The sequence below is a fragment of the Denticeps clupeoides genome, chromosome 3, assembly GCF_900700375.1.
Source record: "Denticeps clupeoides chromosome 3, fDenClu1.1, whole genome shotgun sequence".
Lineage (NCBI taxonomy): Eukaryota > Metazoa > Chordata > Actinopteri > Clupeiformes > Denticipitidae > Denticeps > Denticeps clupeoides.
Window position 1 is genome coordinate 30469380 of NC_041709.1, and position 16688 is coordinate 30486067.

General features: G+C 42.6%; 2 protein-coding genes across 2 annotated transcripts; one reads left to right on the forward strand and one right to left on the reverse strand.

Annotated features, from left to right (window-relative positions):
• Positions 1 to 1083: 1083 nt before the first annotated feature.
• On the forward strand, positions 1084 to 10948 carry LOC114785207 (putative tRNA pseudouridine synthase Pus10). The gene is made up of 9 exons (XM_028971070.1): positions 1084 to 1170; positions 8199 to 8259; positions 9242 to 9295; positions 9370 to 9446; positions 9721 to 9776; positions 9863 to 9980; positions 10215 to 10357; positions 10473 to 10572; positions 10704 to 10948. Exons 1-9 carry the CDS (start codon positions 1084 to 1086, stop codon positions 10740 to 10742), a joined length of 735 nt encoding a protein of 244 aa, XP_028826903.1. The 3' UTR covers positions 10743 to 10948.
• Positions 10949 to 12947: 1999 nt separating this feature from the next.
• LOC114785208 (RAC-gamma serine/threonine-protein kinase-like) lies at positions 12948 to 15026 on the reverse strand. The gene is made up of 5 exons (XM_028971071.1): positions 14937 to 15026; positions 14365 to 14480; positions 13687 to 13774; positions 13164 to 13266; positions 12948 to 13052 (listed from the first exon to the last, which is right to left on the reverse strand). Exons 1-5 carry the CDS (start codon positions 15024 to 15026, stop codon positions 12967 to 12969), a joined length of 483 nt encoding a protein of 160 aa, XP_028826904.1. The 3' UTR covers positions 12948 to 12966.
• Positions 15027 to 16688: the final 1662 nt, after the last annotated feature.

Genomic DNA, 16688 nt, shown 5'->3' on the forward strand with positions numbered 1-16688 from the left:
CTCAGGATCAGCCGCTTCAACCACCATTCCTTCTTCCAGTGGAAGATTTTGCTGCCAAAGAAAGTTGGGACCATTCAGCCAGTTAGATTCTTGCATTTGAAGTACACTCAATCTTCTGGAGGCACAATCAGCAGGATTATTTTCAGTGCTGACATGTCTCCACTTTTTAGGTTTTGTGCTAGATCTTATTCGCTGTATCCGATTCGCTACAAATATGTGGAAACTTTTCGCATCATTGTTCAGTTGAGTCAGTCCAATAATACTCCTGAAGGTTTTCAATCTCAAGTTCCCTTCTGATGATATCACCTATACGAACTGAAGTCACAGCTGATGATAGCTCAAGTCTTGGGATAGTTGTTAGCTTGGTAGGAGCTACTCTTGCTTTTCCCCTGACAAGTGAACAGCTTATCTGTCCTGTTTCACTCCTCACTCTAAGGTATGAGCATGCACCGTACCCTTTGAAACTTGCATCAGAAAAGGTGTGAAGCTCATATTGTGTTACTTTGCCTATGCTTGATGGAAAGTTGCTTCTTGGTACTTTTAGAACTGCTAAATAAGGCAGTTCCTTAACCCATCTGTTATGTTGCGGGTCAAATTGACCCATTTTAAATTTCAAATATTTAAAAAAAATAGTTAAAAGTATTTTTTCAGTATGAAACTACTTGTGCTTGGCTTAATAACAGTAATCAACATATAAAATAAAAATGGTTAATTTCACATATGTGCAACCCCCCCCTACATGTTACTATTACACAGATACTGTTCGGGTCAATTTGACCCGGCAGTCAAAGTGGAGGTTAAAGTGACCTCATCTGTAAGTGCAAGAATGCAGGTGTTATGACTTTTGACGGGAACCTTTTCTGTTCCCGTGGGTAAACTCCGCCCACACTCAATAGAGTTTGCCCACGGGAACAGAAAAAGTTCCCGTAGGCAAACTCCACCCACACTGAGTGGGCACTTAGTAGGGGAAGAGCCAAACATATAAAGATTCTCTGCAAGGGGGTCCTACAACATTACACTCTGAAGCTACATATGATCTAGTCTCTGTCAGAGCTTTAGAAAATGAGCAGCATAAATAAACAGATGACAGCACAGGAGGCTCTGGAACTAATCTTTGATCACGACAGTGAAATAGTGGAGGATGTGTCTGAAGATGAAGACCATCTTGAGGTCAATTCTGAGTCTGATGATTCTGATTATGAGCCAACTGAGGAAGCTTCTATTCATATTCCTCCTAGCAAGGAATTTACATCAAAAAATTGTGAAATACAGTGGTCTTTATCCCCAAATATGCGTCAGGCAAAACTGTCTGCAGAAAACATAATAAAGACAGTGCCAGGGCCCACTAGGATGGCAGTGACTCGTGTAACAGACATCAAGTCAGCTTTTGAGCTTGTCATGACCAACTCAATACAGAAAATCATTCTTGAAATGACAAATTTAGAAGACAGGCGTGTTTTGGGGGAGAAGTGCATACATGCATATTTGGGAGTCCTCATCCTGGCTGGGGTCTACAAATCAAAGGATGAATCAACAGCCAGTCTGTGGGATGCAGAGATAGGCAGGGCTATATTTCGTGCCACAATGTCTCTGGAGACTTTTCACATTTTCTCCAAAGTAATCCGATTCGATAATCGAGAGACAAGGACTGTCAGAGGGGAGAGAGACAAGCTGGCAGCTGTTAGGACAGTGTGGGACAAGTGGGTAGAGCAACTTCCTCTACTCTATAACCCAGGCCCTAATGTCACAGTGGATGAAAGGCTAGTGGCATTCAGAGGTCGCTGCCCTTTTAGGCAATATATGCCTTCCAAACCAGCCAAATATGGCATAAAAATCTGGGCAGCATGTGATGCAAACACCAGCTATGCATTAAACATGCATAAAAATAATTTTTTTAAATCATCAATGTCATGTAAAACTATTTTGTTTTATATGTAGGTATTTCCAACATACATTTAAAAAGTTTAAAAATGCAGTTTTTATGAAAAACAACTGAATTATCCTCATTGAACCATGATATTGATTGAAATGGTTAGTAATGGAGTTAATAATGAAATATAAATGATGTTTATTGGGAATTTTTGGTTTCTGACACTTTTGGATAAGTAAACATGTCCCGGGTCAAATTGACCCAGGAACATTATTGGTGTTCCTAAGAAACGAACATAACAGGAGGGTTAAGCTACATCTCCCATTGTGGCTGAACATGCTCAGGGAGAGGCTCATCCCAGCTTACCTTATCTCTGCACAGTGTTTGAAGAATCTGTTTGCCAACCAATATGAATGGAGCCACAAATCCTAGTAGATCATAGACTGAGGCAACAAGGAGAACCCCTCTCCTTGTCAGTGGATTTTCCTTTACCACAATCCTATATTGAAATTCGTCTGCTTCGACACACCATTGAACTCCAAGTGCTCGCTCGATGTGGAGTTCTGCTAGAGCCATGTCTAGATCTTTGGTTTGAGCATGTTCTTGTGGTGGAATTGCTGCAATCACACCTTTATCATTAGATATGAACATGTGCAGCCGTAAATTTCCCGTTTTGCACAGAGCTCTTGACTCTTCCACCAAGTGTATGGCTTCATGAAGCAGGTGTCTTTACACTAATTAAGCCATCATCCACATAAAAGCTTCTCTGTATGAACCTGATCACTTCTTCACTGAACTTGCCATAACCCTGTGAAGCTAGATGCTTGAGTCCAAAGTTGGAACAACCGGGAGATGAAGCTGCCCCAAACAGGTGTACCCTCATTCTGTACACCGAGGGTTTGGAGTTTAAATCGCCTTCATCCCGCCAGAGGAATCTCAGATAGTCTTGATGTTCTTTCACAACATGGAACTGGTGAAACATTTTTTCAATGTCGCACATATTGGACCTTTTCTAAATCGACACAGCTAATGTGTTAGTTAGATCTTGACTAGTGAAGAGATGATCATTTAGAGAAGTTCCTTGATAGCGTGCTGAACAATCAAAAACTACACGGATTTTCCCGGATTTGTGGGGATGGTAAACACCAGGGTGTGGAATGTACCATGCTGGTTGGTTATCCAGTTCAAACTGTGACACCTTCTCAGTATCTCCTCTGATTATGATGTCGTTCATGAAGTTAACATAATCCTTGTAATATTGGCCACTTCTTTTTAGTCAACGCTCTAATGAGATGAGCCTATGAATTGCGCACTGTTTATTGTCTGGAAGATTAGGTTTGTCTGTTTTGAAAGGAAGTGGGATTTCATAGTTGCCATTTTCCTTCTGCCCTATTCCTGCCTTTACTGTAGACAAGTAGAGCAGATCTTCCTGAGAAACTTGATCATCATCTGCAGAATGATCTGTAAAATCTGACTCAAGAGTTCTAATTATGTCAGATGGATTGATCTCTTTAACTCGAGTTCCGCACACAAAGTGTACTTCTTTCTTTAGCTGAACTGATGGATGCACAGCTGGTGTCACTTGTTGCACTATAGTTCTATGACTGATTCCTATTGCATCACAATCATCACTTACTAGATGTGAGCAGCCAACAATGCTCCAGACGGATACGGATGATTGTCTTCACCAGACAGTATCTCTCGGAAGAAGAGCTCGCTGACAGTTGTAGCCAATGAGAAGGTCAATTTTGCAGTCCAACGGTGGTGGAATCCTTTCTGACAGTTGCTTTAGATGTGGCCATTTTAGAGCTGTTTCAGAAGTTGGGATGTGCAATCGGTTCGCTGGAATGAATTCTCGTGTGAAAACAGGTGGTAGTGGAATCCTCTTTTTTGAGTCATATCCTCTCACTTGTAGACCTTTCAGTTTCTGACATGGTGTGACTGTTGACTTAATAGACATTGTAGATAGTCACTCTGTGTGTTTAAGAGTGCATAGACAAGAAGTTCTTGCTCTGGCTGCTTGGTGGGTGATAGCCAGACTGGCAAGATAGAGGATGTCTGTGTGCTTAGACACTCTTGAATGACTCTGTTAGTAGTTGCTGTTTCAGTCCTTTCTGTGTCGTCTGCCTTGTCCTTTGAGGCGTTTTATGTAATGGCTTATGACGTTCTTTAAACTTGTCATCATGCAAACATGTCGGAAGCATGTGCTTTTGTTATCACACCTTCTTGAGTGATGGCCAGTCTTCAAACATCCAAAACACAGCTTCTCTGTGTGCACAAACTTAACACATTCCTGAAAAGTCTTTTCAGCGAACATTCGGCACTTATCAAGGATGTGTCCTATCCTCTTGCAGAACACACATGATGGAACACTGTTCTGCATTGCACTTGTGGTCAGTCTTTGCTTGAAATATTCTGCTTCGTGGATGTTTTGGTCTCTCACCTTCAATGCTCTTGAGGGCTTGTATTGAGGACATAGGATCACAAGCACGGTCTGCTTCCTTTGACAGGAAATCAACAAACACTTTGAATTGAGGGTACTCAGCTGTTGTCTGTCTAACTTTCATTACTTTACGATTCCATCTGGAAACTAACCAATCTGGCAACTTCAGTAGAATTCTTTGACTTTCAATACAGTCATTAAGAACTTCCAGTGTCTTAATCTGGGACATTGCAGCCTCACAGCTCCTAAGAAAGTCTGCAAACTCTCTTAGCTCGCCAGCTTCCTTAACGTTTATCTTTGGCCATGCATGCAGCTTGTCTCTGAGGGACTTCCCAATTATGAATGGGTCTCCAAGCTGAGTCATATGCTGCTTCTGTGCCTAATAGAAGGAATCCTTCAATGGCTTTCTTTGCTGCCCCACCTATGCCCCACTTTCTGAGGTAATAAAGTTTTTCATTCTTTGGAATATTTTTCCATTCTATTAATGTTTCGAAGGAGATTGAGGAATAAACGAGCGGCTTGACACATTAAGAGTTTGGGTTGTAACTGGTAGAGTGTGAGGTATAAATGGAGGGCTTATGGCCTGGAAAGCATGTTCTGTAGATGGAGGGATTGTGGACTTAGTGACGTGAAGCTCTGGTGATACTTCAATACCATACAACAAATCAGTTGTTTCAACATTCTCTTCAACTCCTTCATAGACTCTCACTCAAGCTCTTGCAACATTCAGCTTCTTCACTTCTTCCAGGCGTGCAAGTTTTCTTAGTTTGTCTTGGATTGCTTGCTGTCTGGTTAGGTTTTCAGCCTCGAGCATTTGAAGTTCCATTTCTTCCCTTTCTTGTTCCTCCAATACTGCCAAGACCTCTTGCGTTGCAGCAACTTCAGCAACAGCCTCTATTCCTTTGACAGAATGGATGCTGGAGTGGGTAGAACTACATTTTGATCGACGAGACAGTGGCCTAGAGACTGTGGAGTCTTGGATTGATCCAACATCAGGCCAAGGTTCTAAATCTAGATCCGCTTTATGTCCTTTAAGTCGTTCTGCTCTTTGAATAATGAATCCTGAGAATGATATGCATGAATCAGGGGTTTGTACTTGATGCAGTTCTTCATAAAGGGCTTCTACCAATAGAAGCCATTATATGATCTTATATGTTCTCAATAAGATCATTAAATTCCTCCTCAGAAGCATCATCACTTAATAATTCTTTGCCTATTCGACCATGACACCTCCACTTTTCATAGACAGTTTTATATCTGTCTTTCTTCTAAGAAGCTCTCTTCCCTTCTCTGTCAAGGTTCGCACTCTTTCACGTCTTCGTGGCCATTCTGCTGCGGATTCAGTATCCGTAGCTTCAGCTTGAGAAGGTGGTTGCGCATTACAGCAGGTTTCAGTGCTTATGTCAGACATGTTGAAATAAAATTAATGTGATTGTGCAGCTATTAAACTTAAATTGGATTTCTTCTGTTCTATGTGCAAGTGAAAGTTACAATAGGCTCAATTTGAATGGCCAGAAGGTTCAGAAACCTGGATGAATCTTCTAAACACTATTGAACACTAAACAATATTGCAAAAAGAAAACTTTTAGAGCTTAAACTTCATATTAACATATGTTTCAAACTGATGAGTTCAATAGAAATGACCTTAACTGACATACGTAAGAAACGAAGTAAACAACAGTGTAAATATACTTCAAGCAATTTAAAATCCATCTCTCTTGTGAACTCAAACTTCGTTCTACATATAACATATTCTTCAACGTTAAATCGAAATGATTAATTTTTGGGACCAAACCTTTGGTACAATATTGTAAGATGGGACGTCGTGGAGCCATGACATTCCTGTGCCTTTGTTGTGCATGAAGATTCAACACCTCCGTTTTGCATGTCTTTGTCGAACGGCATTGCAACATCCCCCGAGCCAAACGTGTGAGGTGTCGACCGTCGGGACCGCCTGCTCTCTTGGTCTTCCCCAGACGGGAGGCACCAGGGAAGCCTTGCGATGGAAAAGGCTGAGAAAGAAAGATAAAGTCCCTTCCCCACATGTGAACAGATCTTTATACCCCTGGCCTACAGGAAGCAGTCACAGACCAATCAGAACCTGTTGTTTCTGACGTCACGCCCCCGGTGCCTCCCGTCTGACTCCGGTGTGTGTGTCGCATGTCTGGGAGTTCTGCAGGGCTTCTGTAGCCAAGACTTTACTTTATTTTTATTTTTACTTTACTTTACTTTATTTTGCAGACGCTTTTATCCAAAGCAACTTACAGGAGTAAGACACCAGCAATTCTCGTTCGATTTCTATAGAAGACGTCTCCAAGAAGGTACTCTACACTCAAGAGACAGGGTTCAAAAGCTGGAAAAGTCATGGAATTTGAAAAGAGACTTTTCCAGGTATAAGAAATAAACATATGAAGTTGTGGAAGAGTCATTGACATGGAACTGACACGTGAATGTATAACGTGAAGTATGTGGTTCCTTTAAGACTGCACCAGGAAGCTTCAACAACTTCAGCGTTTATCTGTGACAAGGTTACTGCTGGATTGCAACCCAAAGCTGGATCCTTAAATCCATAACAATTTCTCAGTTTGGCATTACATATTGACAGTCATCCCAAAACACCATATTTTAGTTTAGTTTTAGTAGAATATGTACATTTTAGGGAAGAGACTAATAGTCAGGAACAAAGCCACACATGCAAGCTGTGGAGTTTCAAAAGGAAATTAAATTATGCCATGACATTTAAACAGAGTATCAGACTGTGGACACAAACCAAACACAGAATCATGACACCAGCATCCGGGAATGACCGTGTGATTCATAACTCACCCGGAGCCATTAAATAACTCATGAGTCATGAATCTGAGGTAGCAATTGTATATATGTCAAAAAAATCACAAATAAATGTAACAAGATGTAACAAGATTGGGGTTAAGGAAGCAGCCGTAATCAGAAGGTTGCCGGTTTGAATCCTAATTCGCCAAGGTGCCACTGAGGTGCCACTGAATAAAGCTCCGTCCCCACACACTGCTCCCCGGGCGCCTGTCATGGCTGCCCACTGCTCACTCAGGGTGATGGGTTAAATGCAGATGACAAATTTCACTGTTTGCTGTGCTGCTATGTATCACAAGTGACCAACACTTCAATTAGAATCCGTGATCTGATTCACCCTGAACTTTTTATTAATATTTTTTGGTCTTTTGCAGAGTCAGTTCGAGGTTGGAGTTGGGTTCGTACACCCTGAAACCGATGCAGACTGCCATTTCCTGTGAGTCATATCATTACATTACATTACATTGAACCAATGGTCTTCTTCAGAGGCTACCCGGGGCAACTCTGGCTTAATTGTCTTACACAGTTACACACTGGTAGTAAGTGGGACTCAAACCTGTCCTCTTCCGAGATATTTTTTATTTCACCCTGCTTCAGGGGTGAAATACAAACAGACACTTCCCTATGAACCAGAAGAGTATAAAGTCCCAGGTTCAAACCCCACTTACTACCATTGTGTCCCTGAGCAAGACACTTAACCCTGAGTGTCTTTAGGGGGGGGACTGTCCATGTAACTACTGATTGTAAGTCGCTGTGGATAAGGGCGTCTGAAAAATGCCATAAATGTAAATGTATAAAAGGCAACGGGTTCACTGCAGTGTTCTCATTGTGGGATGGTTGAGCCATGATAAAACGATAGTCTTTTTTTTGTTTTCTTCATTTTTTTAATACAGGGCTGGTAAACAAAGAGGTGGGACCACAGGCGGGGCTGGGGGTGTGTTAAATGTGACAAAAGGCTCCGTGACATTAAATACATCCCTCTTCTTTTTCTTCCAATCAGTTGATTAGTAGTGTATCATGACACTTGTTTCATTTTCTATGTGCGCTGCTGCTTAGTCTGTCTTCACTAGAATGGCGGTTGTGAAGGCGCTTGAGAAGATTTCAGATGACAGATTCTGTAGGTGGGTTAATATGCTTCATTACATCGGACAACAACTTTGGCAAAGCACCTACTGCTTCAGACTCTGTTAGAGACACAGTATTGGTGTGTGTGTGTGTGTGTGTGTGTGTGTGTGGAGTAGCCATGACCTGCACGTTTCTTGGCAGGGAGTACCCATGCCCTCCTCAAAGAGTAAAGACGGCCTGTGCATCTCTGTGAGTTGTCTTCTACTCCATATCTCCATGTACAGTAAATATAAAAGGATGCACACCTCTGTTTAATATGCCAGGAGGAAAAAAAAGGAGCTTATGTAGGGGTGTTAGAAAATATCGATACAGGGACATTAAATGGGATGAGAATCAGCGTGCGACTACAACCTCCACTCCTGTAGATGCCGCTGTAGACAAATCAGTCTATGAAGAAGCCACTACATATATAATGTGAAGATCACAAGTTCTGCCCCTCTTTGCACCCAGTATGTCACTTTATGTCTTATACCACAATTAGTAACAGTTTCAGACAGAAATGTTAGAGGAATGGATACTGCAGATGGAAAGATGTGTTAAGAAAGCATTCTAGAACATCTTAAAGGTCCCATGACATGACAATGTCACTTTGTGAGAATATTTAACATTAATACGAGTTCCCCTAGCCTGTCTATGGTCCTGCAGTGGCTAGAAATGGTGATGGGTGTGACAAGTGTTTTGGCCATTCAGAGAGTGGCAGCTCAAATGGTCGGATATGGAATTTGTCCCCTTATGACGTAATTTCCCACCCCTCCCCTAAAACATCTGACCATCATGGTTTCCAAACGAGTGAAGCATTGCAGTTGCTCGGTGATTGGATGTAAAAATGAGCATTACATTTACATTTACTGCATTTGGCAGACGCCCTTATCCAGAGCGACTTACAACGTGCTTTCAAGTTGAAGAGATCAATTCCGGTTCACTAGGACCCCAACTATGAATACATCTCTGGTCTACATCTCTCTCTCCGGGTTTTAATTTCTCTTCATCAGGAAGAGAAGATGTGGATGTGAGGACCCTTGGGAATGGTATCTGTTTGCTTTTCTCATTAATAGTTTTATGTATAATTGTAATATATAACACAACTTTTTTAATGTTTTAGGTCGTCCATTTGCAGTAGAGCTGCTGAATCCACACAGGGCAAAATTCAATAAAATGGAAGTGCACCTCCTACAAGAGGTAGAGATGCCCTGCATATAATATAATAAAGAAAAAATGTCTGGTGGTAGTAGTCTAGTGGGTAACACACTCGCCTATGAACCAGAAGACCCAGGTTCAAATCCCGCTTACTACCATTGTGTCCCTGAGCAAGACACTTAACCCTAAGTTGCTCCAGGGGGGGACTGTCCCTGTAACTACTGATTGAAAGTCGCTCTGGATAAGGGCGTCTGATAAATGTAAATGTCTCTACGATAATTATTATGTTATATTTTTTACTATTGGTAACCTACAGGAAATCAATCAGTCATCTGACAAAATCCGAGTGAGGGACGTCCAGATCGTAACCAGGTACAGTCTGAAGTGCTGTTCATGTACAAATACAGCATGAGCGGTTAACCCTCTTTTCTCTGTGTGTGTGTGTGTGTTTTACACAGAGAGGCGGTGGCTCACATGAAGGAAGGTGAGGAGGAGAAGACAAAGTCCTACAGCGCTCTGATCTGGACACAGAAATCCATAGTACAAAATGACATTGAGTTCATCTCCGACATCAAGGTGATTTCTGGGATTGGTGTGGAGGGGGATTTGAACCGGCAACCTTCTGATTACAGGGCCTCTTCCTTAACCGCTAGGCCACCACTGCCCACTTAAAACCTGTAGTGTTTCTGCAATAAAACCCTGGTTCACAACAGCACCCCATAAGTAATTTATGTTAACAAACATGCCAGTCCCATCAGATAACTCTAATAATGTGCAAACCTGCTGCTTTTTTCCTGCTCTGTGCTGTAGGAGCTGAAGGTCGCTCAGAAGACGCCCCTCAGGGTCCTGCATCGCCGACCGCTGGCGGTGAGACAGCGTCTCATCCACACCATGAGCACTCGCTACCTGGACCCGCATCACTTCTACCTGCATCTGCGCACGCAGGCTGGCACGTATCCCCCCCCCTGCTTTTTTTTATCTCTCAGAACTGTAGACACACTGACACGTCGCGGTCCTTCCCCACATAAACCAAAGATGCAGCATATTCCTTGACCACTCTTTGTGAAGCTACATAAAGGAGTTTGTTCATGGAGACTTCGGCCGCACCAAGCCCAACCTGGGTGAGCTCATGAAGACTGAAGTGGATATCCTGGAGCTGGATGTGGAGGTACAACTCCGAACATCTCATGATTGCCTGTATTCTAACAATATTAGTCTTGAATAAGAACTACATGTTCACTTATTACCGGGAAAATATGCAGAAATATCGGAAATATCGATCCACTGTCTATCTTTCAGTCTGTCGATGTGGACTGGCCTCCTGCCATCCCAGAATAAGTTTGGGGAAGATTCCCTTCATTCATCAGGATACCTCCAGTGCTCTGTGGGCAAGAAAATCTCTTCAGGCTGCAGCAAGACATCAGCCAGGAAGATACCGGCAGAGGAGGGGGGTGACGTCAAACTGTCACACAAAGTGACTGGCATCTGTTAGGTCGGAACAGTGAGCTGGAAGAACAATGACTACTTGGGCAGGACCTCTCCAGGACATTTCCAGTCCTGCGGTCACTGACGAAATCATTTTTTGGTCTCCTCATTTCCTGTACTTTTGTTCTGGTTTCTATTCATTCAGTTTGACCCTAAGGGTCTCTTGGTTTTTGGCATAACAAAGGACATGTGTTTACAGAGTTAGAATGTTTTCAGTCCTAATTCATTGTTGATCATTAAAATTAATTATCGACTAGACTGCAGTCTACAGAAAGCATCTCTATGGTTTAAGTGCCGATTAGTGATCATGAGCGCCCCCTGCTGTGGAGACCCAAATTGACATGGAACCACCACCACACGTTCAGGGATTGAAATTTCAACAATTTTAATAGAACTGAAAATAAATACTACGAAACGGCAATGCAAGACCACTACTGGGATTCTTGCTCTAGTGTTTTGGTAAGAAAAAAAAAAAAAAAAAAAAAAAATCAAAACAAATGGAGGGAAAAAATAAATTTCTGAAATGTGTCACAGCCTCAATCCACCTAAAGATACACACACAAAAATAGACAGAATAATACTGTCAGGCAAATAAATAAACAAATTACACATATGGTACAAAAATATAAAGGGAAAAAAAAAAAAAGACATTTGAAAACCTGATGTATCCTTCATAGTCCAAAAAAAAAAAAACCAAAAAAAAACAACTCCTCACTCAAACCAAACACACATACAGTATGTGACTATATGACCCTTGCTGGGTCTGGACGGCTCCACTTAGGGGTTACAGTTGGAAGGAGGCTGTAACCATGGCAACCAACTTCCATGGAAACCGCAGAGCAAACACAGGGATTGGTCCAGCTATTTCACTTCCTCAGATCACAGAGAAGCTGTGTTGAAACCACTTGTCAGCCATGTCTTTCATTGTTACAGTCACACACATTTCCTTTTCTTCATTTCATTTCTGTGACCAAGACCAAAAAAAAGGCATTGCATATTTACATCACAAAAAAAAAAGAAGGATGGGTGTGGTTAGAGGGAGGGGTCACCCATTCTTCCATTTTCAAAACACTGCCACGGGCTTCTAAACAATCACTCACATATTGCATGGCAGTTTCACCAGTGGTGAGGTGAACATGCGCACACACACACACACACACACACACACACACACAAACTATTCTTTCCAGAGTCAGAATGTGTCTTACAACAGCTGCAGGACGCAATAGACAAATGCCTGTGTGTGTTGAATGTTTTTATCTGCTGAAGAGAGGAGTGTGTTTGGTTGCGGGTCTCCCTGCTGTGAGAAAGACGCCCCTGTACCTGTACCAGTGCAGAGTAGAGCAGAGCGCTGAGCTGAATTGCCTGAGTGTGGATTACAGTAGCTGGCAGTTCTGGTTAAGTGTATATCTGCAACATAAAACCTGTTTCTTATCTCTGAGGAAAAAAAAAAATAATAATCCCATAGAACACACACTCTAACACTCTCACACATTTTCCCTGTCTGTTCTTTCACTCTTTTATGAAAGGAGAGCATTCGTTTCCATAATGGGTGTAGTACATGTGCTCCCATTTACTAAATCAAGAGGGAAAATAAATGGGGAAAAAAAAAAATAATAATAATCAGTGAGCCTCACAATAATATACAGCATTTCCCCCTCAACCCTGTCTGTCTGCATGAAACTAAATCCACTGCACACATAAGGCAACATTTTTGGTTTTGTTCCACAAGACGGCCCTTCAAAACAAGTGCAAAATTAAAAACAAAAAATTAATACTGAAATTTGACACTTTTTTTTTTTTTCAGATAATTTTCAAAAATAGACTCTTTCAAAAATGAGACTCTTTCCTTCTAACGTTCTTTCAAGTGTGGGTAGACAAATCAGTCTGGCCCACTGTGCAAAGCCCCCTGTTAGTCCCACTGAACCCCCCCTAGGAAAAAAAAAAAAAAAAAAAAAAACCTTCTCCACATCAATAAAACGAGCAGAGAAGAGAACCGAGTGGAGGCTTGTCCTAACATGGCTACGAATTTTCCTTAAATGGCCTCGAACTCAGCAGTGGCCCTCTCTCGATGGCTCTACTCCCGTCCACTGGCCGAGTAGGAGAACTGTGGGAAGTGTGGTCTTCTTTCGCTGTCAGCCGAGTCCATCCCGTCTTCATCATCTGCAGCAGTGGAGGTGAAACAAAAAAAAAAAAAACAGAGCTTTATGACAGAAGGGGGAAGGAGGAGAAATAAAGCAAGTGATGCAAGTAAGTAGGAGCAGAAAGGTTTACATTTCTCTGGAGGAGTGATTGTGATGGTCTGTGCGGTGAACTCCTCATCAAAGTAGCGAGTGTCTGTCTCAGAAGTCACCTGGGGCATGAAGGGAGGGACCAACTGCAGAGACAAAGAATTTTTCATGGAATTACTCTCTAAAACAATAGAAATCAAGTATTTAAAGAATTACTTTTATAGTAAAAGACCTGTGAAAATTGACAATTTCTGCAACAAATTCAGCCCTCCTTGGTTATAACCATATAAATATATTCATTTATATAAAATACACATGCATGGAGTAATAAAAGTAAAAGTGAAATGATTGTCATTTTGTTATTCTGCAGCACAGCACATGGTGAGACAACAAAATGGGTCCTCTGCTTTTAACCATCACCCTTGGTGAGCAGTGGGCAGCCATGACAGGCGCCCGGGATTATTATTATTACTAAACCACATTGCAAATAATCTTCACAGTTTGAAATAATTACAAGTCAGTCAAGCCCTTAAATGTGATTCAGTACATCTATATAAAAATGGTACCTTTTTGTCGTAGACATCTTGCCAGTCAACGGAATTAAAGAAGCTGTGTCTCATAATCTCCTTGGCATCTTCCGGACCTCCGCCAAGTCTGAACAACACAGCAAATTCAACCCCGCCCCCATTAGAATTAAAATGTACAGTATGAATCCATGATTGCATCATGCATCCATGTTTCTCTACGAGAAGCACCTCATCCATCGAGCTCGGAACATGATGAAGGTCTCACACCACCCCTTACATGCCCTGTTCTCCCTCCTACCATCTGGCAGATGGTTCCGCAGCATCAGAATTGTAACTGCCAGACACTGAAAGAGCTTCTTCCCCCAACAGTCAGAGGGGTCTGTGTGAAACATTACTTCAATACACGGTATACTGTTGTACTGACAAACCAATCTGCAATCATATACATGATTTGTAGTTTAGATGATAAATGACTGGGTTGAGCATCTGCTGGGGTGTCCCGGAACCTGCAGATATGGAGGGATCACTGTACAGCTGATAAACACATAATTTTTTTCCCTGCGCTCTGACGGCAGATATGAGTCAGTCAGGAGGCGACTGGGTCGTTTTAGAAGAGTGAACTACATTTAGAGGGGCTTGTCTCCGATCTCCATTGTTAATATGAAACGGAACCACTGCCTCTGGCAACACAACGCGCTACCGGGGACAAGTTCACACCTCTTATTGGGGTCCTTGATGAGCAGCCCAGACAAGAGTGACTTGGCGTCAGCGGACAGGGTTCTGGGAAATTTGATGTCCTCCATGAGGATGAGCTCAAACAGCTTCTCGTGGTCCTGGTTATAGAAGAGCAGCCATTCCCTCAGAGCTATCCGATTTGAATGTGCTCGAAAGGCAATTGATTGCAAAGATTGTTGCCTTGCCCAAAGGCCAGCAGAGAGCAGTCCATGGAGCTGTTGTATGTGTGCCTTCTGAGATGGAAAAAAACGTTAATAGTCTCCCAAGGACTGGCACCGATGCAGAGTTGTTACAAGTAAAGCTGAAGCGGAACATCAGATATAAAGGATATCAGCATTACTTCTGTATTAGCGGGACTTGCCAAGCTTAAAGAGATAAATCCAGATTACATCAATGTGGAAATACACGAGGATGCAACGTTTCACGTTGCTCCAGATGAGGAAACTGATGAAGAGACTGATGCAGCTGTGGAAGAGCAGCCAAGCCATGTGGGTGAGGAACACCAAGCTCTTCGACCTGGTTTAATACTGGACACGTGCATGCAGCCCCCCGACATAGCTCAAGACGTTCTTTCGTATGGGGCTGGAGTCTTTAGCATAGCTCCAGCCCAAGCAAACAAACCCGTGGGCTTCTTTAGTGTTCATGCTGGAAGCTAAAGCTTTTCCTGTGCTGTTTCCGACTGGCAGTAATACTTTGGATCAAGCCAGGCCGGTTCGCTTGTCCCCAAGCAAATACTTCAACGTCAGGCTTTTTTCTGTTGACAACTGGTTTGCTAAAGTTATCTTTATCTTTTGTCAGTTTGTTACTGAAACCCACATGGCCAAGGAAAGCATGTCTATTCAGTTGGCCTCACAAAGACCAGAGATGGACTTAAAATTTCGAACAAAATGCTACAGGACAAAAAAAGAGGTGGAACGTCTGATTCAAAATCGAGAGGCCACAAGATTCATGCGTCCACTGAGAGGCACGCCAGCTTACTGGGAGAAGAGCCTTCGCGACCTTCACGCCATGGTAAGGCAGTTTGGCAGACCCACCTTTTTCGTCACCTTTTACGCTGCCAAAACCAGATGGCCGGAAGTGATCAACGCCATTAAAGCTCAGCAGGAAGAGCAGGTGGAATTTTCCCAGCTTGACTGGAATGCCAAATGTGACATTCTTCGGAGCAACCCAGTCACTGTAATGCGCATGTTTGAGAAAAGGGTGGAGGCACCCCTTAAATGAATTAATCATATCACCTGCCCAACCTATTGGCCAGGTGGAAGATTACTTCTACCGAGTGGAGTTTCAGGCACGAGGGAGTCCCCACATTCACATGGTGGTATGGGTCAAGGATGCACCCGAATTAAATGAAGAGGATGGAAGCTACGACAAAGTTATCGGTTTTATCGATCGATACATATCCTGCCAGCTGCCGGAAGAAAATGTGGACAAAATTGTTAGTGAGGTTCAAATGCACAGCAGGAAGCATTCAAAGTCTTGCAAGAAAGGCAATGTAGAATGCAGATTTGGATTTCCCAAATTACCTCCCCGCCCGCAGTGGTCCCCGGCGACGAGGAAGATGATGCACAGAAAAGTGGTGGGAAAAAATCCAGGCGGAAAATGCTGTCTAAACTGCAACGGGAAGCAAAGCTAAAGCTGAAACCGCTCCGAGATTTACTGATGGACAAAAAGGCGGTTTTCAGTGATTTGTCAGAGTTGCTTGCCGCTTGCAACATGACTAAGGAGGAATACGAATCTAGCGTTGATTCACTCACTTAAGGAATGGCTCTTGTGATGAAACGCAATCCTAAAGACTGTTGGGTCAATGGATATAATGCTGATCTGCTTAGAGCGTGGGATGCTAACATGGACATCCAGTACGTGCTTGATGAGTACAGCTGCATTGAGTACATGATGTCTTATTTAACTAAGCCTGAGCATGAAATGACTGAGATCCTCAACACAGTCATTAACCGCGTAAAAAAATCTAACCTCAACCAACAGGATGAGATGAATATAATAATGCAGGCTTATTCAAAGCATCGAGAGGTGAGCGCTCAAGAGTCTGTGGCCCGGACGTGTAGCTTGCCATTAAAAAAGTGCTCACGAAATGTTCTTTTCATACAGACTGATGAGGATGGTGTGAAAATGAGCCTGCCCATGAGCAAATTAATGAGCATGGATCCAGAAGATGATGACGTCTGGATGTCAGGATTGGCCGAGAAATACTTTTACAGACCTGCAACGTTGGAGTATGAAATGATGTGCCTGGCCAAGTTTGTGTCTGTGTGCAGGGTTCTTTATGGAGACCAAGTTAAATCCCCCAA